At 38.4% G+C, this 22,536-nt stretch overlaps 2 protein-coding genes across 2 annotated transcripts in view; both read left to right on the top strand.

Annotated features, from left to right (window-relative positions):
* The window catches only part of LOC149205817 (putative 12-oxophytodienoate reductase 11), a 60,721-nt gene extending 48,928 nt beyond the window's left edge, over window positions 1-11,793 (top strand). Inside the window, exon 6 of the mRNA XM_089395166.1 lies at window positions 11,408-11,793. Within this exon, the coding sequence (XP_089251292.1) occupies window positions 11,408-11,502 (95 nt within the window). The 3' untranslated portion in view covers window positions 11,503-11,793. The remainder of the gene's footprint in view (window positions 1-11,407) is intronic.
* Window positions 11,794-12,476: 683 nt separating this feature from the next.
* LOC149205816 (putative 12-oxophytodienoate reductase 11) lies at window positions 12,477-14,834 on the top strand. Its single transcript, XM_089395167.1, has 5 exons — window positions 12,477-12,656; window positions 12,751-12,891; window positions 13,015-13,145; window positions 13,408-13,587; window positions 13,750-14,834. Exons 1-5 carry the CDS (start codon window positions 12,562-12,564, stop codon window positions 14,334-14,336), a joined length of 1,134 nt encoding a protein of 377 aa, XP_089251293.1. The 5' UTR covers window positions 12,477-12,561; the 3' UTR covers window positions 14,337-14,834.
* Window positions 14,835-22,536: the final 7,702 nt, after the last annotated feature.

The following is a 22,536-nucleotide window of genomic DNA, read 5'->3' as shown; positions in this document are numbered from 1 at the left end:
AATGGTTATCCGACTTGATCCAAACCATCTTTCATTCCAATAGTTCAGAGAACAATATTGAAGATTATATGTTACCAGGCATCTCTGATTTACAACCTCAGAGAGTTTCCTGGAGTGATAACATAATTGGCGTCGTTGCCGGGGAACTGGAAACTGAAGCTCAGCTTCCCTGGGAAACGACACAGACCCAACTTTGATGATAGACAAAGTCTAGACACGTTTTTTGTTGTAATCATCTATCTGGCGACTCTACTGGAGGCCGAACCTCTTGGCGACTCCACTTCATAATTCTGGCTCAGTTTGTGAGGCATACTCGGAGAAATCCTCAGAAATCGCAAGCTGACCCAGCACCTGACCCGGGAAAGACCATCAAGGAGAAGAAAGTATTGCAGAAAGGAGCATCGGGTTCAGGTAAACCTAAACAATACTCTATATCTCTTCAGCAAGATCTTGCAATAGAACAAATACAGGTTGAGAGTACAGATTCAAATACTAGCAGTGAAGAAAAGCTCTCAGAAATTCATAAAGTTCCTTGTTCTATAATTTCTCCTTTTGTTGTTAGCCCAAAGGGAACCCCACCTCCTATTCACCATACTCCTTTGGTCTTACCAATCACTCCTCCGCCTTCCATCTTTCAGACTCCTGGTACCCTTTTAGCCACCACAGTTATGGCAGGTCCGCAAGCACCCACCAAAATGGAAAGAATCATAGTCGCTAGGTATGGACCTCTAATACTGCCCGCTCCTTTGAATGCTATGCCCACTGGAGAATATCAGAAGTATATGCCTAAGTTCACTGGGACTGAAGGTGTCACTGCTGAAGAACACCTAGAGTCATTTTATAGCTATGCTGATAATCTGGATATTAGTGAAGATGATGTGTGGATGAGAGTCTTTGTCCAAAGTCTAGATGGGGAGGCTAGGAAATGGTTTAGAGAACAAGCCCCAAGATCTATAGCAGATATCGAAGCTTTAGATGATACGTTCCTAAAACATTGGGGAGATAAAAAGGACCTGCTATACTATCATACGGAGTTTGGAAACCTGAAGAGGGAAAATGGGGAATCCTTGTCTGATTTTAATAAAAGATTCAACCGTATGTATAGTAAAATACCAGCCGAGGTAAAGCCTACCCCCACCTCTGCCAAACTTGCCTATGCCAGTGCCTTTGACTCTGATTTCTGTTTGCTGTTAAGAGAAAGAAGATGTGCTACCCTAGCTGAAATGCAGGATGCGGCACTAGAGGTCGAATCTAACATTATGGCTGCAGAAAAGCTCAAAAGCCACACTGATAGGAGGAGGCAGAGAGGCGAGGCTTCTTCTTCCTCTGCTCCATCCTCAGATACCAAACTTGATAAAATGACTAGAATGATCGAGTCACTGTCTGCTAAAATTTCTAAGCTGGAGATTGAGCAGAACTCTGGGAAGACAAGGCTCCCAGGCACATTTGCACCAAGAAATCCGAATCCATTTAGAAGAACCAGCGAACAATTGCAAATCACTCAGAGGGGTAAAGAAACTAACGAAGATCAAAAAGTTAAGGCTCCTTTCCAAAATGTGGTCATGGAGGAGGAACAGATTGAAGATGAGGATGAAATTCTCTGTATGGAAGATAAAGGCAGTGATGCCTTTTTGACATTAGTTGCATACGAAGAGTCTTTGCTGCAGGAGCAAGACAGTCAAAGGTGGGACAGAGAGGTTGTTCTATAAACTAGGGAGCAGCAAAGATATAATCTAAGGTCAAATGCAAATAATATCAAGGAGAATCCTACCCAAAAAGTTGTCGTCCAAATAGAGACCCAGAATGGCAGACAGAGAAGACCAGCAGCTGATCCAGTCACCCTCAAAGCACCAGTTCAAGAGGTAAAAGGTCTTGACAAGCTACCTCTCTCTTTCAGCTTCGAATCAAAAGTTCAGAAGTTAAAAATATATGTGCCTCTGACAGAACTGGTGAAGAGTGAAATGTTTAGAAAGCCTATCCTTGAGGCTCTCGAGCTGAAGATCACACGAACCTCCACTGACTTTGTCAATTTGCAAGACGATAGGCCTGCAGTTGTGCTAAGCCCAATGACTGAACCTACCAATGATAGTTCCCCATCTTTTTATGTCTCCTTGACCATTCATGACAAAATTCTCCACAACTGCCTCCTAGATACAGGTGCCAGTCACAATCTGATGCCCAAAACTGTCATGGAAGAGTTAGGCCTTGACATCACCAGACCATATCATGACCTATTCTCATTTGATTCGAGGAAGGTGAAATGTCTGGGATTGATTAAAGATTTAGCCATTTCCCTAACCCAGCTGCCCATGAAGAGCATAATGATGGATATTGTGGTGGCAGATGTCCCTCCTAAGTTTGGCATGCTGTTGTCCAGAGGATGGATTAAGAGACTAGGTGGGACATTGCAGAATGACCTATCTTATGCCACTGTCCCAGTTTTTGGAGGAGAAAGCAGGAGATTGTATAGAGAAGCACAGTTGGCGTACATCATCAGTGATGAAAAGAATCCTTCTAATCATCCTATTTACGCGGTGGACACTGATTTTGGAGCATGTATCCTCCAAATTGAAGAATCTCAGAAGGCCTCGTTGCAGCTCAAGAAACCAATTGTTCAGGCTGAGGGGAAGCAAGAAAATCAAGTTTGGGAGATGTTCTTCGATGGAGCATGTTCCAAGGAGACTGCAGGAGCAGGGGTGGTGCTGATATCTCCAAAACAAGAAAGCACACAGCTGTCTTTTAAGTTGGCCTTCCAAGTCACCAATAATATAGCATAATATGAGGCTCTGATACTGGGCCTTAATGCAGCAAAAGACAGAGGAATCCAGAATATGAAAGTATTTGGAGATGCTAATTTGATCATTCAGCAAGTAAATAAAACGTTTCAAGCGAAGCACCCAAGGCTGAAAGCATACAGAGATGAGGTATGGAGGATCAGAGACTCTTTTGATTATTTATGTATTTCATATATTCCTAGAGCCCAGAATCAGCTTGTTGATTCCCTTGCTGTGTCTGCTAGTCTATTTATCCCTCCCATGCCGCCCAGGTTGGTTTACGAAGTCCAAATGAAATTTAGACCATCCTTGCCTGATAATGTCCAGCATTGGAAAGTTTTTGATGATGACAATGAGATAAATAGGTTTTTGCAAGTCATTGATGAATTTTCCAAAATGCAAATTGACCAAGAAAACGAAGCCTTGCAAGAGAACCCCCAATCCCAGCTTAGAAACAAAATTGGCAAAGATAACATTGTTCAGCTTCCCAGCAATCATATTCCTAAGGGTCTAATTCCTCTAGAAAGACTGTTTGACCAAAACGATGTACCCTACATAGCTGCCCAAAAAGAAGATTCATCTGCAGTCTGTCAGCATGATATAGGGAGTCCAGGTCAGCCTAGATATATAAAGCTGTCTTCTCGTCTATCTGCTGACCAAAGTGCTGAATACTGCACATTAATGAAGCAATTTGCTGATGTCTTCGCCTGGGAATATAGTGACCTGAAAACCTATGATAAGAATATCATCCAGCATAAAATCCCTTTAGAGAAGGGCACCATACCTTTCAAACAGAAGCTGAGGCCAATAAATCCTATGCTTATCCCTCTGATCGAAAAAGAAATAAAAAAGTTGTTGGCTGCCAAAATCATAGTCCCTCTCAGATATTCCAAGTGGGTAGCCAACCTAGTAGTGGTGAGAAAGAAAAGTGGAGAAATCAGACTCTGTGTTGATTTCAGAAACTTAAATAAATGCTCCAAGAAAGACAATTATCCTCTACCCAAGATGGAGCACTTGCTGCAGAAGGTCTCAGAAGCCAAAATGATGTCTTTCTTGGATGGATTTTCAGGGTATAATCAGGTTGTTGTGCATCCGGATGATCAGGAGAAGACTGCATTCACCACTCCTTGGGGCACCTTTATGTATTCCAAGATGCCTTTTGGGTTGATGAATGCTGGAGCCACCTTTCAGAGAGCTATGGATATAGCATTTGTGGGAGAAAAGGATAAATTTGTCCTTATCTACCTGGATGATATAACAGTATACTCCAGCAGCCATCAAGACCATGTGCAACATTTGAAGAAAGTGTTTTTGAAGTGCAGAAGGTTTGGGATTTTAGTGAATCCTAAGAAGTCGCGGTTTGCATTAGAAGAAGGCAAGTTGTTGGGACATATTTTTTCTGCTGCAGGTGTCCGAATTGACCCAGAAAGAGTAAAAGCGATACAGACCTTGTCTGTCCCGAGATCGAAGAAGGACATCCAGTCTTTTCTAGGCAAGATTAATTTTGTAAGGAGGTTTATCCCAAATTTTGCAGAACTTGTGAAGCATATTACCTCTATGTTGAAGAAGGGGTCAGAGATCAAGTGGAATGGTGTAGCGAGAAGGTCATTTGAGTCCATTAAAAAGGCAATTATGGAGGCTCCCACTTTAATCAGTCCAGATTATAGCAAGGAGTTCCGCATATTTTCTTTTGCCTCTGACGACACCCTTGCAGCTGTCCTGTTGCAGCAAGATGAAGCAGGTCAAGAGCATCCAGTGGCCTTTTTCAGCAAGAATCTGAGGGATGTTGAACTAAGGTATGATATTATTGAAAAGCAAGCTTATGCTCTTATCAAATCTTTGAAAGCTTTCAGAGTGTACATCTTGCATTCCAAAATAGTTGCATATGTGCCTTCTGCTGCAATAAAGGATGTCTTAACGCAGCCTGATGCTGATGGAAAAAGAGCGAAATGGATTGCAAAAATGATAGAATTCAACATAGAGTTGAAGCCCACCAAGCTGGTAAGAGGTCAGGGGCTTGCTAAACTGTTGGCTGAAGAAAATTGCAGGTCTTTGGACATGGATTTCTTGTTCAATGTAGCAGAAAATGGTCAAATAGAAGAGCATGAAACTGCTGAAACGCAGAGAGGACAGTCAGTGGCCGAGAACCTAGCTTCATGTAGCTGGTATGCTGCAATAATTAATTTCCTGCTAAAGCTAGAAGTTCCTTCAGAATTATCTCAAAGTCAAGCAAGAACGTTAAAGCTCAAGGCAACGAAATATTGCATAAATGATAGCTTGCTTTATTGGAGGGATCCATCTGGAGTGCTTTTAAGATGCCTGGACAAAGAACAGTCAATAGAAGTTATGCAGCAATTCCATAACAGCATGTGTGGAGGACATCATTATTGGAGGACTACAGCCCAAAAGATTCTCAGAGCTGGGTACTATTGGCCCTCTTTATTTTCTGATGCATTTGCTTTTGTTAAATCTTGTGACAGGTGCCAAAGATTTGAAGGTAAGCAGCAGTTAAAATCCCTGCCCCTAAAGCCAATAATTGCAAAAGGACCTTTTCAGCAGTGGGGCTTGGATTTCATTGGTGAAATCAACCCACACTCCAGTGGCCAGCACAGGTGGATATTAGTTGCCACTGATTATTTTACAAAATGGATTGAAGCAATCCCAACAAGGAAGGCTGATCATAATGTGGTAATGAAATTTTTATCAGAAAACATTTTCAGTAGATTTGGTTGCCCACATAAGCTTATAACAGATAATGCAGCAGCCTTCAAGGCAAAAGAGTTGATGGAAATGTGTGATTCAATGGGCATTAAACTTGTTCATTCCACCTCCTATTACCCCCAAGGGAATGGTCTAGCAGAATCCTCTAATAAAAGTCTGATCAAGATTATTAAGAAGCTGTTAGAGGATAATAAGAAGAATTGGGATGCCAAGCTCAAATATGCACTTTGGGCAGACAGAGTGACCATCAAAAGATCCACAGGCTGCTCTCCTTTCAAGCTGGTATATGGTACTGATGCTATTTTTCCAATTCAACTTACCCTCCCTGTGGCAAAGTTGCTCCAAACAGCGCAGAATGAAGAAGATGTTATGGCCAATAGAATCACTGATTTAACAGAATTATATCAGATCAGAGAGCAGTTGATTGAAAAAGCTACAGCACATCAGCAAAAGATCAAGGAAGTCTTTGACAAGAAGGCAAAAAGAAATAATTTGCAGGTTGGAGATTTGGTTCTAAAATGGGATGCATTTAAAGAAAAGAAAGGCAATCATGGGAAGTTTGATGCTCTCTGGACAGGCCCTTTCATCATTTCACAGATTCAAGGAAACAACACCTTCATACTGAAAAGTATGGAAGAAGAACCAGTTTTTGATGGCCCTGTTAATGGGCGGTTTTTGAAAAACTATGTGATTTAAGGTCTTTTGGCCTTAAAAGCTGTAAATATTCTGCTTTTATCAGTTTTTAGTATAGTTGTAGTAGACTCCATGCCCAATGGAACACTAGGAATTTTGGCTAATTTGTTTGTTGCTGGAAAGGCATTGATCTGCAGGTTCTTGAGACCTCACAGGGAGGATCTCATCCCCAGAAGGAGCCAGTGTTAGCTTTGTTGTGCAAAAGCATCAAAAATGGATTCAAACACTCTCAAAGGCTGCAAACACACTTATAATCATGCCAAAGGAACCATTGATGCTGTCGAAATCCTCAAATTTTGGCTAAAAGTCTTCCACCGATCAAAAAATTTGCAAGAGGAAAGCCCTTTGGAGGGCAGAAATACACTATCGGGAGGCGAAAATACCCCAAAAAACCATGTAAAAATCAAATTACAGGCTTAAGGATCCGCATTAATCTCAGCCGTTGGATCTGGCCGATCAACGGTCCAGATCGCGTCGGCATATCGCAAGTCAGGGGAGGCAGCAATAGCGACATGAGACATCGCCAATGAGCGATCGCTGATATTGCATCGGCGTATCTCAATGGAGGATTTACAAAGGGGCTTTATTATTGTGCGATGAGCGATCACCGATATCGCATCGGCGTTTCCAATGGAGCATGGTCTTTTGCATATATATGAGTGATCGCCGATGGGCCGGACCCGATGGCGTTATAAGTTATTTCTCATAGATTATTGGGTCCGCGGCAATATCGCATCGGCGCTTTCAAAGGGGGCAGGGCCTTTCACACATATATGTTTGCGACCCGATGGGTCGGACCCGATATTTTATGAATCATTTCTTATAAAATTTCAAATCCACGCTTAAGCCATTTTCAATGGTTTTGGGCGCATTTTCTGTGTATAAGGAAATATAAGAAAATATAAAGGAAGCCTGGGCAGGTGCCGATTGCGATGAGTCTCGGATCCGAAAGGGTTCGGAAGTAAAATATATATATATATATATATATATATATATATATATATATATTGTTCAAGTCTGCCAAAGCCATTTTTCATGATTTTGCAGTAGTTTTATGTGTATTTTCAAATATAAAGAAACAGAGGATTGGCCGGTTAAGATATGCATTGCGACCCGAAAGGCGGACCCGATAGATGATTGAACCAGGCTTGAGGACTTTTAAAGTCCAAATGAAGCAGAAATGGGCGGGATTTAGCGGTATTGCAGCATTTTCGTTGTTTATGACCCAAACAGACACAATAACAGAAAAGAAACATTTGCAACTATTGTCTGAAAGGGACCGGTGCAGGGATTTCATAGGAACGATAGCCACTCCATTGCAGGTTCAAGCGGCAAGCCATCCTTAAAGAAATCGTGTAGTTATGATTACATACCAGAAGAAGGATTCGGCAGAGGGACAGCGGCCGACAAACAGAACCCGGAAAGGGAAGGAGAAGGGCCACTACACGCCTCAAACCAAATCAAATAAAATCATGGAGCTTAACGACCCTGCCAGTGCAGCAGTCATCCTAACAAACATGATGGGGCATCTTTGGCACGAGGGAGCTCCCATACATCACAACAGGCCGCCCAAAATATCTGAGTATGGTTATTCCTCTGTCAGAAGAGGAAAACCTCCGAGCCATGCCTGCCTATTGAGGGAATCAAACGGTTATGGGACAGATCAGACAAGTTTAAGACTCTGAGCCTTCTAGAGAAGCTCAGGAGCATTGTAAAGGGCCTATAAAAGGCAGAAAACTAAATGTAACAAGGGTTCAACTTTTGGAGATTATTCCTCCCCTGTTTTCTCAAGCTTCTCATCTGCAGTCTTTAGTAATACAAGCTTCTTTTGCTACTACATGTTTAATGTCCATTTCTCTTCTATTCTATGCTTGCACTTGAACAGTTTGTTCAAGTTTTCTGTGTGTTTAAGGCCAGATAACTGTCATCTTATCTCTACTTTGATATACTAGATTTGCAAGCTTCTTTGCTACCTATGGCTAGCCATTTATATGTGTGATTATATGTGCATCTGCCAGTATAGTCAGTGAGTTCTTTTACTGCCTGTAGCTAGCCATTCATATAGGTCCATGTATGCTATCTGTCGGCATAGTCAGTGTTCTCCATCTATCCATTAATCTACAAACTATTGAGCATTAGCAGTCTAAAGCCTTGTGTTGTTGGGGGTGTTCATGCATGTCTTGAGTGTGAATAGAGCTGGAATGGTTATCCGACTTGATCCAAACCATCTTTCATTCCAATAGTTCAGAGAACAATATTGAAGATTATATGTTACCAGGCATCTCTGATTTACAACCTCAGAGAGTTTCCTGGAGTGATAACACTACCCCTGTCTAGTTTTGAACCTGTGACCTCTTAGGAGGAAGCACATGCTCTTAATCATTAGGCCCACTCAAGCTATATATATATATATATATATATATATAGATATATATATCATTTTATTATTGTGTTATTCAAAATCAAAATAGATTTGCATCCCAAAAGATTTGATCCCTCTCCATGTTTGGTAGAACTGGAATTAACATGGATCTATGGTTGTATGGTCAAACATTGATTAAAATATTTATTAAAACAAAATACAAAATATATATATATATATATATATATATATATATATATATGTATGTATGTATGTATGTATGTATGTATGTATGTATGTATGTATGTATGTATGTATGTATGTATGTAAGCCAAAAATTTCTCTTAATTCTTCAAGGGGATTACATTATGGTAGTTTCATAATCAAAATGCCTCCTACCTCATTACTACTGGACTTGTTGGCTAGGAGATACCATAGAAAATATAGAGACAAAATTAAGATAAAACTAAAGGACTTCATGCATGCTGCCCACAATAAATAGAATTGTCCCAGAACTAAAAAACATGAGACTATCATCACTAAACATCAACATTACCTGGATCATGAGCATTGGGTCCATTTCCTCATGGCGGAGGTTGGCGAAATGACTCATGCACATGTGCCTCCATATGTGCCAACCATACGTCTAAGTGATCCTTCCTATCCTGTATTTTTTTTTTCCTGTGCCAAAGCGAAACCAACCTATCCATCATGTGCCATTGATTATGCTACAAATCATTCATAAAATCTATGAGCACATCACAATCATCGTGTTGATCTCGAGCTAATTACTCTATAAGTAGTGTGACCTAATGCAACTGAGCTTCAATAGAGTCAAATGGGGGAGGAAGGTCTACTCTACTTGAGAGTTAAAGTGTTGTTGGTCCACCTGCTCTCCAATGTCCCTCTCATCCACAGGATGCATTGCTCCCATACCTCGAGGGTTGGCACCCCTGCGGACACAACCTATTTGTCGAGATCTAACATCGTGTAGTCCACCTCAGGATAAGCTCCCTACAAGCCTAGCCCTCAGACTTGCGACACTTAATTGGCAGTTGACCCCTAAACCACCTCAGCCCCACATTCAATTCCTGCACAACCACCCCTCACACTGAGAACTGTGAAGCACCCATGACCTGAAGCCACCATCCAAGGTCGCTAGCCCACGCCCAACACAGATTGCCCACATGCACAATACACATAGGTTGACAAAGAGACTCGTTAAAGAGAATGTTGTTAGCCACAATGAAACCCAAACCTCCTACTATGTCTCTGAGGGTAGCAAAATGAGCTAAGTCATAACTACATGCGAGAAAAGCATCAAAGGAGAAAACCATGAGAATTTAATTGCATCGTAGAAAAATGGGATGTCCGGTGAGCGATGGTGTCGTCTTCTGAAGCTATGAAAGTTGTGCGAGACTCAAGATGTTCTGAATTCCCACATACCACTTCCATCCACAATCCCAAGGTCCCAAGTAACTACATTTTGAACTCGTAAATGTAGCCACTCTTAAAGAGCATGGCATGGCTTGGCTTGAGAAATAAGCCACCTTGTGCACTTAGAGAACTTAAACCCACCACACTCACCACCCTCATCTCCAACAACCCACAAATGAATCCCTTGACTAACCCAATATACTCTCGAGAACTTTCATGAGCCTCGTGAGAAATGAAACTTTCCCAATAAGCTTGATGAATATTAATGACGCATGGTGGTAGGATTAATGTCCTTATGCTATATAACCAATTGCCCATTTATCACCCCATCCAAGAAAATACAAATTTATATTAATAAAAAAATAATTTTATACTCATAATGTAAAAATTAATAAAAACATATAACACATGGTATTTAAATAATGGTTAGAATTAAAAGTCAAATAAGCAATTTAAGAAAACACTGATAATGAAAAATTTACTTGACCATTAGAAATGTTCGTCAAATTTATACCCAATTCATTACTTCTTAAACAATTTCCTTATCATATTTTATCCTTAATCTAATAATATAAATTACACAAATTTACCTATCCAATTACAATAAGTTTATATAAATGAGTGAATAATTGATTAGATAGTTTCAATTCTGAAGCACATTGACTTGAGTTCCCAAAATCGTTAATTCAAACATGCTGCCAAAGAGGCTGTTATCAATTCATAATCGATCTATAATCAAACGTCCGTCTTGTGAGATGACGCGTGATCAAGTTATTTTAGAATGAAACTCCTGTAATTTGAAACGACTTGATGCCAATGATTCAATGTACCTAGTCACACCGAATCAAAATTTCTAGAAGCTCCTTGTACAATGTACCTAATCTGACTTTTCAAACAAAACATGGTTTACAACTTTACATGGTTGTCAAATATGTTTGTACGGTTAAAAATGTTTTAATTTTGTAAATATTTTTACAAAATATTGGGTCAGAATAATGTTTAAATTTTGTTTTTTCAATTGTAAAAGTAGATTTAGCACCATCAAAAATTTTAAAATATTCAAAATCTGATTATAAAAATAGATTAGCACCATAAAAATCTTTAAAATTCCTAAAATCTTAAAATTTATAAAAATTCTTATCAAAATTATACCAAAATTTCCATAATTTCCTAAACAAATTTAAAGCGTATTTACTAATAACTGTCGCGTTTACATGTCCTTCCGCTTTGAAAAATCAAAGCCTAATAATCAGCAGTGACGCACCCGCAGCGTGAAGTATTTGAATTCCACATCAATAGTAATCTGAGGAGGAGACAAACTTTCACATGTTCTTCAAATGCGCGGCCTCCCAACAAATCTGGTATGATTTGGCTATTTCTTTTCCTTTACCTCACCTGGGTTTCATTTCTATTCATGCAGCGTTCGATTGGTGGGGAAGACAAGAGGAATCTAAGCGTCCAATCCTTCCCATTGCGTTGGTGTGTCTGGAAATGGAGAAATCTCAAGATTTTTGAAGACACAAATCTCCCTTTCAACTCTGTTTTGTTAAGCATCTCCATTCTCTATGAATCGATCCAAAGTTAGGATTAAGATCTGAGGAGGTTCGAGGTTCTTGGTTGGAGTGGAGCGGAGCGCCTTCGACGTGGGTGACCAGGCGAACTACCGGCATCCTTCACCTGGGGTCTTCTGCTGCCCAGTTCCGACCCATCTGCATTGACGTAGTTCCTCCGGCGGATGTGCGAATGGCTGCTGAATAAGTTCTGAGTGATTACAGGTTTCAGGCTCAGCTTTTTTGTTGTTTTGTCTACGCTTGTTGTAACAGAGCATCTAACAGCATGCTTAGGCGTTTATATGTTTTTGTGCTCCGCTTAGTACAATATGTTCCTATATGGATGCCCAATGTTTATATGTGACTCTCATTTATTTCCTTGTTAAATCTGTACAAATCTGTTTTTCTAGAGACTGATCACCATTTTTATGGGAACCACAAACTACTTTGTACTCTTCATGGGAACCACAAACTACTCTGTACTCTTCAGGTTATGTTGCATATATTGCCTCAATATACATATATTGCTTTTTCTTCCGAAAAAAAACAATCATACTCCCGAGTCGGACTCCATGCCGTTTCATTTTCTTGTAAAAAGGACCATAACCTCTTAAAAACAGTTGGAATTTGGGATGCAACTCTAAATTGTTTTTCAAATGAAACCGACTGCTTGATTACTGTTCATCACCCATGACGTAGTCACATCGAAACCCATATTGGAATGCAACTCTAAATTGTTTTTCAAATGAAAGCGACTGCTTGATTAATGTTCATCACCCATGACGTACTCACATCGAAACACATATTGGAATGCAACTCTAAATTGTTTTTCAAATGAAAGCGACTGCTTGATTAATGTTCATCACCCATGACGTAGTCACATCGAAACCCATATAAGCCCATAGAGGCAGTACAGTAAGAATCTATCAATCATTCGTCCGCATCGTTCGGCCTATTTCTCCAAATTGGTTGATCTCATTCGCTTATATTCTACAAAAAAAGGAGAGTAACGACACGAACCACAATGGCAGGGGAACAAAACACAGAAGAAAATCAATCAAAGCAGCAGATCCCACTGATAACACCTTATCAGTTGGGTCCCTTTACCTTGTCTCACAGGTATCAATCTTTTGCTCTCCCTTTTCTCATTTCCTATTGTACTCATTTTGACAACATAGGTTGAGTTTGCTAATACTGGAGAGGGGTTTCGCAGGGTGGTTTTGGCACCGTTAACAAGAGTGAGATCCTACAATTACATACCACAACCCCATGCAATCCTATACTATTCCCAGAGAACCAGCCCTGGAGGTCTTCTCATTGCAGAAGCTACTGGTGTCTCCGACTCTGCCCAAGGGTAAGCTAACATTTTCTCTCAAATACCCACATTCTTGGTTATAATAAGCCAAGTGCTTGTTATGAGACATTTTTTATTAGAAGACCAAATGATGATGACCATGATGTGGTGTGCAACTGACAGGTACCCGGATACCCCTGGAATTTGGACAGAGGAGCAGGTGGAGGCCTGGAAACCCATTGTCAATGCTGTCCATGAGAAAGGAGGTGTTTTCTTCTGTCAGATTTGGCACACTGGAAGGGTTTCCCATGTGGGTGAGTATCTATGTTTTTCATTGCATTGCTATCCATTAATTCCTTTCATGTACCCACTTGACAGATCTGTGCGGATTGGGTTCTGTCGATTTGTTTCCAAACCATGATTCCCAATATAATGCCACTGTTTGTTGGCTTCATTTGGGTAGTGACAACTCTTAGTTCTTACCCTAATAAATTTGCATTAGGTCAGTTTTTGTTTGAAAAATTGCTGTGTCAGCTACATTGAATTAAGATGGTTTAGTGGTTCTATGAAATGCAGATTATCAACCCAATGGCCAGGCACCCTTTTCCTCAACAGATCGAAAATTATCTGGACAGCTTGTCTTACCCAATGGCAAAGATTTTGCGGATTATTCCACTCCTCGAGCTCTGAAAATTGAGGAGATTCCACAGATTATTAATGAATTTCGTCTTGCCGCCAGAAATGTTATCAAAGCAGGTAACAGTTCTTAAAGAAATCGCAAATTTGGCATTTACATATTTGCACACATATTACATAGGCTACACCAACTATTTTTATCCAAGGAAGATTTCGATTTTTGTCAAACAAATAAGAAAGTACTATCTTTTTCCCTTCATAGTTTTGATGGTTTTGTGGCAGGTTTTGATGGTGTTGAAATTCATGGTGCCCACGGATATCTTCTTGACCAATTTATGAAAGACAGCATAAATAACAGGAGCGATGAGTATGGTGGCACATTGGAGAACCGCTGCAGGTTTCCTCTGGAGGTTGTTGAAGCAGTGGTGGAAGAAATTGGAGCCGAACGAGTGGGAATACGGCTCTCACCATTTACACATTATTCAGAATCCAGTGATTCAGATCCTGACGCCCTCGGGCTTTACATGGCCGAGGCCTTGAGTAAATACAACATCCTGTATGCCCACTATGTAGAGCCCAGGCTGGTAAATTCATTTGATCCTGTTGCAACAGACAAGAGCAGCCTGTTTCCAATAAGGAAGGCATTCAAGGGATCATTCTTGGTTGCAGGCGGCTATAACAGAGAAGATGGAAATGAAGCAATTGCAAGTGGTAAGGCTGATCTTGTAGTTTATGGCCGACATTTTCTGGCCAACCCAGATTTGCCTAGAAGATTTGAGTTAAATGCTCCCCTCAACAAATATGACAGAAACACGTTTTACAGTCCTGATCCTGTAGTTGGTTACACAGACCATCCATTCCTGGAGTGAACTGTCCATGGATATAAACTTCAATCACATCTTCCACAAAACCTACCCTTCTTGTTATAATTTTCCATAATCAAATAGGGCCTCTTCAACAACAACCTTTTACACTACCTCACTACCTCAAACCAGTAAGAAAGGTACCTGTGTTTTCAGTAGTTGTTCCGGTAACGTCAATATGACGGAAAGCCTTATTTCCAACCCTATTGCATAGTAAATACGGCGTGACATGGGACCGATATAACACGCTGGTGATGAGAGAGGAAAAAAAATAGCGACATGTTATATGTTAGTATATACGCTCATGAGTATGTAAGATAAGGCCTGTTTAGCAGTTATTTCAGGCTTTACCATCTTTATGGCGGAGATTATTCGAAGGTCAAGGATATCTAGTCATTGTTTTAGGGTTAGTTTTATTTTTTCTCGTGTGTGTGTTTTATGGTGGGTTTTATTTTTCTTCCATGGGTCTTCATGAAATAAGATTGATGATATAAGATTTGTGATTTATAAGTCATTGGCGCAGACTTGTGTGATGAATATTAAATTACGTTGGGTTACATTAAAATTAATTATATAATTTAATTTTTCTATTTTAATATTACTTATCAATTTATAGTAAGCAGCAGTCCATTTCTAATGGAGGCAATAAATAATTCCCAATTAAACATAATACATACTCAATTAAGTATGATGCATAATTTTGTTGGCCATGTACTTGTCCACGATAGTTTTATATTAATTCAGTCTTTTGTATTTGTGTTAAAAACTAGTAATTTAATTATAGTGAAATTGTTTTATTTGAATGGTACATCATAATTGTTTATATTATGATACTTGAGATATAAGTACAGTTCTAATTCTATTTTTGAGATATAAGTACAGTTATAATTATATTTTCTTTCTATATTATAGGAAATTTTGATTAATAAAATGTTAAATAATTTCGTCATAAAAATTTATTTAGAATTTTTTTATTTATATTTATCTCATCTAAAATACATTAATATTTTCATAAAATTTCGGGAGATAAATTTTCATACACTTAAAATAAATAAATGTTTATATTTGATATTAATATATATGCTATGGTTATTTTTTGCAAGCTAATTCTAGATTTTTATTTTTCCTTTTTTTTTTTTATTTTAATTTCACTCCAAGAAAAAATATAAAATATGTCAAACAAAACCTGTTATGAATGCATAAACAAAGTGTAATGTTGGGGCTTATACCTACTTTTTATACAAAAATAAAAAATAAAAATTAATAATAATAAAATATATCTAAATTAAACATACTTTAATATAATTTTAAATTAATATAATATTAAAAATTAATGTAAAAATTTAATATGATAATAGCTTAACAAACTTCATAGAATCTATTTAAAATTTTCAAAACTAATTAAAATAAAATAATTTTGATTTTGAAATGAGTTATAGTTTCTGGGCAAATGATATTGAAAAATCATGGTACTATAATATCCATTGTAAAATATGGATAAATATCCAAGGTTAAGAATATTGTTATATTGTAAGTATTAAGTCTCAATTTAAGAAATATTATAAAATTAAATTAAAATAGTATATTTATAAAATATTTTGATTTTGAAATGAGTTATGGTTTCTCGGCATGTGGTATTGATAAGTCATAATATTGGCCATTGATATTGTAACAAAATATTATTATGACACCTGCTAAATATAATTTTTTATTGTTTTAAAATAATTTTATATATGACAATTCAATTTAAAACTACATAAAAGTAGTCATCAACCAATTAAAAAAAAGTTACATTTTAAAAAATTAAAAACTTATTTTTTAATTTTCAAAATATTGAGTTTAATATTTATTTTTTTCTAAAACATTCATAAACTTCATAGAATTTGTTTAAAACCTTCTAAAGTGATTGAAATTCAAAAAAAATTCAACAAAATAAAGACAAGGTACAAAAAACATCATATTCAAGAATAACAATGGAGTATAAGGAGAAACCTAAGTTTTAGAAATGAGAGTATCAACAACTCATTTGTGTTAGTACAAAGGACTATTTTATACCATGAAATTAGGAAGCAATATATCTTCAACAATGCTCTAAATAAATTACTTCTTGTGAATTTCAATGTTAGCACTCCTTAAGAATTTCAAGAATTCTAGTTTTGTCATGAATTGTGAATTGCATGGCCTTTCTTAACTCAAACTGACACTTACAACTTCAAGATTCCACATCCAACATATGACCCACTCTTTTGATACGGAGCAACCCCCTATCAAGACTATACAATCATTAATAATCACACACCACTCCAAGTCTTTATTCATATATCATTTTAAAGCATAATACAACTATATACATTATAATGATGAATTACAACAATCTCTGAACCCTACAAATGTTGATCCTCTAACTAAATTTAATCTTATTACATATCTCTTACAAAATGGACATTCTTGAAATAATGTATGCTTCATCATTATTCTTCACAAAGGCCCATGAGCAAGTTAGGTCATCAATATTAAGAATGATACTTTTAATTGTGCATATTCCCATGTCACCTAAGCATTATGGATGAATAAACCAAATTGATGCATATTTGGTTCCTTAGGGTTCCTCAAAGTTTTGACACTTTGTATAAACTATAAGAATATTGAATTCTCATGTGAACACTTATCAATGACATAAGACACACTATCATGTTTACCATAGTATGTCCCTGGTAATATTGAATGCAATATGTTTTCTTAACGTCACAACCAAGCAAAAAAATAAATTTGGGTATGAGACCCCTTGCTTTTGGGACAAGAGACCCATCTCCACTTAGTGATTTGACTGCTAAAGTCTACAAAGGTGTACATATTATACCCCCTCTAGTTTTGGACATTGACCTCTTACAAGGAAGCACATACGTGCTCTTAACCATGAAGCCTACTCAAAATACATGTGTGTAAGAGAGTGAATCTTGATTGTTTCACCTACACGACTATCATACAAAAAATTGACCTAATTAACAATTTCTAAGTGCTTGCCATTAATTTTGAGTCTTTGCAAATATAAAAAAATTCAATTTGTCCCCACCACGTCTCAAGTATTGAACCCATATGTGAATCCATTCTCAATTCAAGTGATTTGAGTGAGTTCACACAGATGAGAAATTTTAAATAGAGGAATTAATCCTTAATCATAAGTGGAATTGTTTTGAGTGAGTTGACAAAGATGATAAATTTTGAATAGAGGAACTAATACTTAATAATAGGTGGAATATATTAGATCTCAGATGGTTTTGACTTTGCATAACATCTAAAACTAGTTTTTCATAACATCCAATTGGCATGCGCAAAGAATTTGTAGGCTTCTTTACACCAATGGTCAATGATGGTGTAATGTGTCACTACATAGTGCATCACAAAATCTTTTTAAATGTTGCTACAAATATCATTAATATGCAATTACTTCTTATAATGAAACTAAAGCACACTTTTAACATAATGAGCACAAAATGTACGGTAGTACATCAAAGGTGGGAAGACCTAGAAAGAAAATGAAGGATCAATTCTTTCTCTTTTCATCTCAAATTTAAAAACACCTACTTATTTTCTCTATTCAACTATCACTCAACTAATTATATTCCTTTCTTCACTTCGATTATAATTTGTACTTGGTTGTCTAGAGATAGCATCGGGTTTTCTATACACTTCAATTTGCACTGATAACTCATATTATCCACATGCATCATTGAGTAAATGAGCATATTTGGTTGACTTAATAAGAAATATGACTTAAAAATGAGAACTATATCCCTAAAATCTTACTTGTTTACATGAAAATAAAATCAAAATCCACCCACAAATTGAAAAGTGGTGCTACTAGCAGCATACAATTTTTGCAAGGTTTGTAGTACAAAGTTATGCATCCATCGCTTAAAAAGACATAATGTTGCTAAATAAAGATGTTAAAATAAACCCATGAAATGAGAAATGTTGCTATCAATAACACTTCTTTTTATTTGGTTCAAAATTATAATTGTTTAAAACCATAGTCTTAAAAACTATTATTATATATTAGTTCAAACCTTAAAATCAACCCATGAATTAAATGTAGAAAATTTCTACAAATCCATCTCTGATACCATGTAGAAAATCTGCATGTAGGTTAACCCGATAATGCAATATAAATCAAAGCAGAATACTATAACCTACTTCTACTATCAATTTGTGGAAGCTTAAAGATCGAGCTGAACAATATAACCAGAAGAAGAAGAATCAATGCACAATACACATGAAAATACTTTGGGGAATGACTCAGCTAAAAACCCCACTATCTGTATTATCATACAAGGTGGAAATACATAGGAATTATACAAAGCCTTAGCTCTCACAGCTAGCCAGCTCTTAGTACAATCCTCACAGATGCTCATAGGCAATCCTGGCTTCTCACAAGCCTTCCTCTCTGCCCTCCAAGCTCTTATTTCCTTGCGTTGTTCCTCTGGGATGATTCTCCTTCAACCAAGTGGAAAACCTCTTCTACCTAGTGGATGATCACCTGATCTCACACACTGTCAGAACTACGCAATCCTCAAGGAATGATTCCTTCTGCATGCATGAGTTTTCTTTATAAGAAAACACATGCAACTGATAGTACATTGTCCTTGTCTTTAATCTCAACTGGGTCTTTCTCATAATAGACATGCATGAGTTTCTGATGAGGGAATCTTCAGTTAACTGGAGTACACTAGTTGAGTGCATGCATGCATCAACTGATTGTTAACTCTCTATTAGTTCCTCAAATATTTGGAACTAATTTAACTAGAATTAACTCAGTAAATTGAGTTAACTAATTACAAATCAAATATAACTCAATTTTATCTCCTTAATTTAAGGGATAACTCTTGCATGACTTTAGAAAGACTTCTAACTTGAACTTCTCCAACTAATTAAGTCAAAATAACTTAATTAATTATTTCCAAGTAGCTGTTAAGACTAAATTCGATTTTAATTCACAATTTAATTCAAGGAAAAATTAAATTGGAATATTCTTGTTGCCACATTTCAACACTCCCTCTCAACAAGAAAGGGATTATCTACCACCCCGATTATGTCTCTGTGGAACTCGAATTTACATTCTGACAATGCCTTTGTCAAAATGTCAGCATCTTGCTCCTCTGTCAAAATATACTGCAACAACATGATCCTCCCATCATCAACAGCTTGCTTTACCTTGTAAAGCCAATGGGAACTCACAACTGACTTGTTCTTTGGTCTTGGAACCACATCCCAAACACTGTTACGAACTATGGAGTCATACTCCACCATAGCATCAACCCAAATCGACTGCTGTACTGCTTCCTCAAAGGAAGATGGCTCGGTCTAAACACATTCCTCAGCAAGGGCCATGTATCCCATGTACCTCTCAAGTGACCTACTCTGTTTATGCTAAGAATATGGTGCTCACTGTAGAAATTTTGAATAATATGACACTTATTCACAGAGATTATCCCGATTATACACTATTTGCGGAATGCATGCATAATACATAACCTCCTCTACATTGATCATCAATTTGCATAATCAAAACATTCGCATGCGCACATTGAAACACATCAATAACACATATCAACACAGTATGTAACCCAGGGAAAGCATACAGCTGAAAACTCCACACTATCTGTATATTATAATGATTGAGAACATGTAACAATACATAGTACAATACTCCTCGCAAGTACTCAGTACTATCTCCACTTGTTACACACAAACTAGCTCAGATCTGAATCAATCACAGGTTCAAATCTCCTCCACTGCTTGCCTACCTCTATGCAATCCTGCATGAGAATGGATGAGAATGGCTAATCCAAACTCGTATTTCCCTTGGCTAAACCACAGAATCCTCATTGGCAATACTCAATCCATTGATTGTGTGAATCTCATGCACAACTATAGTCACAACTGACAGCTGTCTTGCCCTTTCACTCACCTCTAACACTTGTCTCCACTGAACTGTCCATGCACTGAGTTAACTGATGTATTCTTTAGTTGATTTATGAGTTAATAATTAGTGAATTAATTAATAATTAATTCACATCACTCATCACTAGTGTATTCTGCAGTTAGACTAAATACAACTAGTTCAACTAAGTCAAACTGAACACAACTCCATCAACTCCTCAATCAACTCCACCAAACTCAATCACTTGAGTTCTAACTGAAGTCCATCATGCAATAGCTTAACTGACCCATAAGAAAAGCGTATTTCCTTATTACAGTTGCATGTGCCACATCCGTAACTCAAACTGAACTGCTCCAAGAAGATAAGATAATGTTTATAGTCCAAACATTATTAAGAGCTAATAATATTCGACTGTTCTATTTTTAGCCTGGCAATCTAAAAATAGACTCCGCCCATATGTCTAAAAATAGAAGTCCATCTATTTTTACCAACATGACCAATCATCCACAAATAGAATCCTACAACTCATAGACCATGATCCATATGTCTAAAAATAGACATAGTCTAAAAATAGAATTTGCGCCAAAAATAGCCTGCGGGCCCACTTAGTGAAGGCGACTCCTTTCCACTAAGCTCCATCATCTTGTTGCATTTTCAACACTCCTCTCAACAAGATATGGATTATCTGCAACCCCTATCCTACAACTCTGGAATGTTCTGCACGCAACACATTTGCCCGGTCCATTTGCTCCAACAACACTTGGAACAAAAACACTCCCAACTGACCACTCTGTTGGGCTAGGAACATACTCTGATGCTGAAGCTCTACTTGCTGCTGACAAGTGCTCCCTCTCTGACATCTGCGCTATTGCAACATCTCCATGCATCTCGCACCATTGCACACTTCTCTGTGCCACCTAGCACTGTGCAAAACACTTGTGCCTCTCGCATTGCTGCAGCCTGCTAGCTATGCGTTGTCCTCGGATTCCCTACACTATCGCTCTCTCTGCCGCTCCATCCGCATCTGTCTCTACCCAATCAGTCAGTTCTGCTACTCCACATCGGGGCTCCGTACCAAGGTCTCATCCAAGAGGTTGGGTACCTTAAGGATCCTCCCCCTCCTCCTTGGGACGATCAATCCACATCACCCCACCTCCTACCTGGAGGTATGGCTGCATGTGATCCCTCAGCCCACCTGGCTCGAAGTTTCCCCGTAGTGGAGGTCTCTGCATGAGTAGATGTCTCTACTAGATCTCCTCTCAGCTTCCCTTGTTGTGGCTGCTCCACAACCTCCTGAAGCTGTTGCACCAATCGTGGCTCCTCCACAATCGTCTGAGACTTCTTCTGGCTCTGCATGTTGAGAGGTAATATACGCTCCCTCTCAACCACCAAGTCTCCATCAGTTGCCTCGCTGCTCAAGGCTTTGCATGCATCTTGAACCTCAAGAGCATACAGGTTCTTGACCCGTGAACCAATCTACTTCACCTTTCTAGTGATGATGTGTCTAAGGAAAACCTTTCCCTTACTGAAGACTACATCATAGCCTCTATCTTCCAGCATCGTGATCGACACCAAGTTTCTCTTCAGTCCTGGTACATACTTGACATCGGTCAAGGTAAGGCGAGCTCCACGCTTCCTCTGAAAAATAATCGTGCCTACACCTGAGACACTATACTTCTCATCATTACCCATCACTATGAGTATCTGGAGATCTTTCTCCTCCAAAGTACTGAACAAACTCTTGTCACTGGTCATGTGGAAAGAAGCTCCACTGTCAAGAAACCAACCACTTCCCACTGTGAAGCAAGTGCCTCACCTTCAGATCCTTCCCTGGATCCCTTCTCGGATTTCCTCTTCGGACAATTTGTAGCATAATGTCCCACCTCATGACAACGAAAGCATCACACTTTCGATTTGTCAACCTTCTTCCCATCATTGGAAGAACTGGATTTGGAAAGAGAACCCTTCTCCTTCCCCTTCTTTGCTTTGGCAGCCAAAGCGCAATTTTCTTCATCAGATGCCTTTGATGAAGATCCATCCTGGTATTCCACCTAATCTCCTCTTGCACAAGATCCGACCAAAGTCTCTCCCATCCTGGCAATTTCTCCCGACCATTGACAGAGTCTTGATAGGAATTCCAACTCTTCGGAAGACCAAGGAGAGCCAAGCTCACCAAGTCCTCATCATCGACAGTCACCCCCACACTTCCTAGCTCATCCCAGCATTGAGTGAACTTCGTGAGATACTCGGGCATACTATCTCCAT

The sequence above is a fragment of the Pinus tabuliformis genome, chromosome 1_2 (genome assembly GCF_031772625.1).
Source record: "Pinus tabuliformis cultivar Carrire ecotype Pingquan chromosome 1_2, CPIR1, whole genome shotgun sequence".
In the NCBI taxonomy this organism is placed as follows: Eukaryota; Viridiplantae; Streptophyta; class Pinopsida; order Pinales; family Pinaceae; genus Pinus; species Pinus tabuliformis.
The sequence above is the reverse complement of the archived record's forward strand: the minus strand, read 5'-3'. Positions and strand labels throughout refer to the sequence as shown.

Coding starts and splice junctions, on each gene's coding strand:
- LOC149205816 (XM_089395167.1), top strand. CDS start 12,562: ATGGCAGGGGAACAAAACACAGAAGAAAATCAATCAAAGCAGCAGATC. Junction 12,657..12,750: donor CCCTTTACCTTGTCTCACAG/GTATCAATCTTT, acceptor GGGGTTTCGCAG/GGTGGTTTTGGCACCGTTAA. Junction 13,146..13,407: donor TGGAAGGGTTTCCCATGTGG/GTGAGTATCTAT, acceptor TATGAAATGCAG/ATTATCAACCCAATGGCCAG.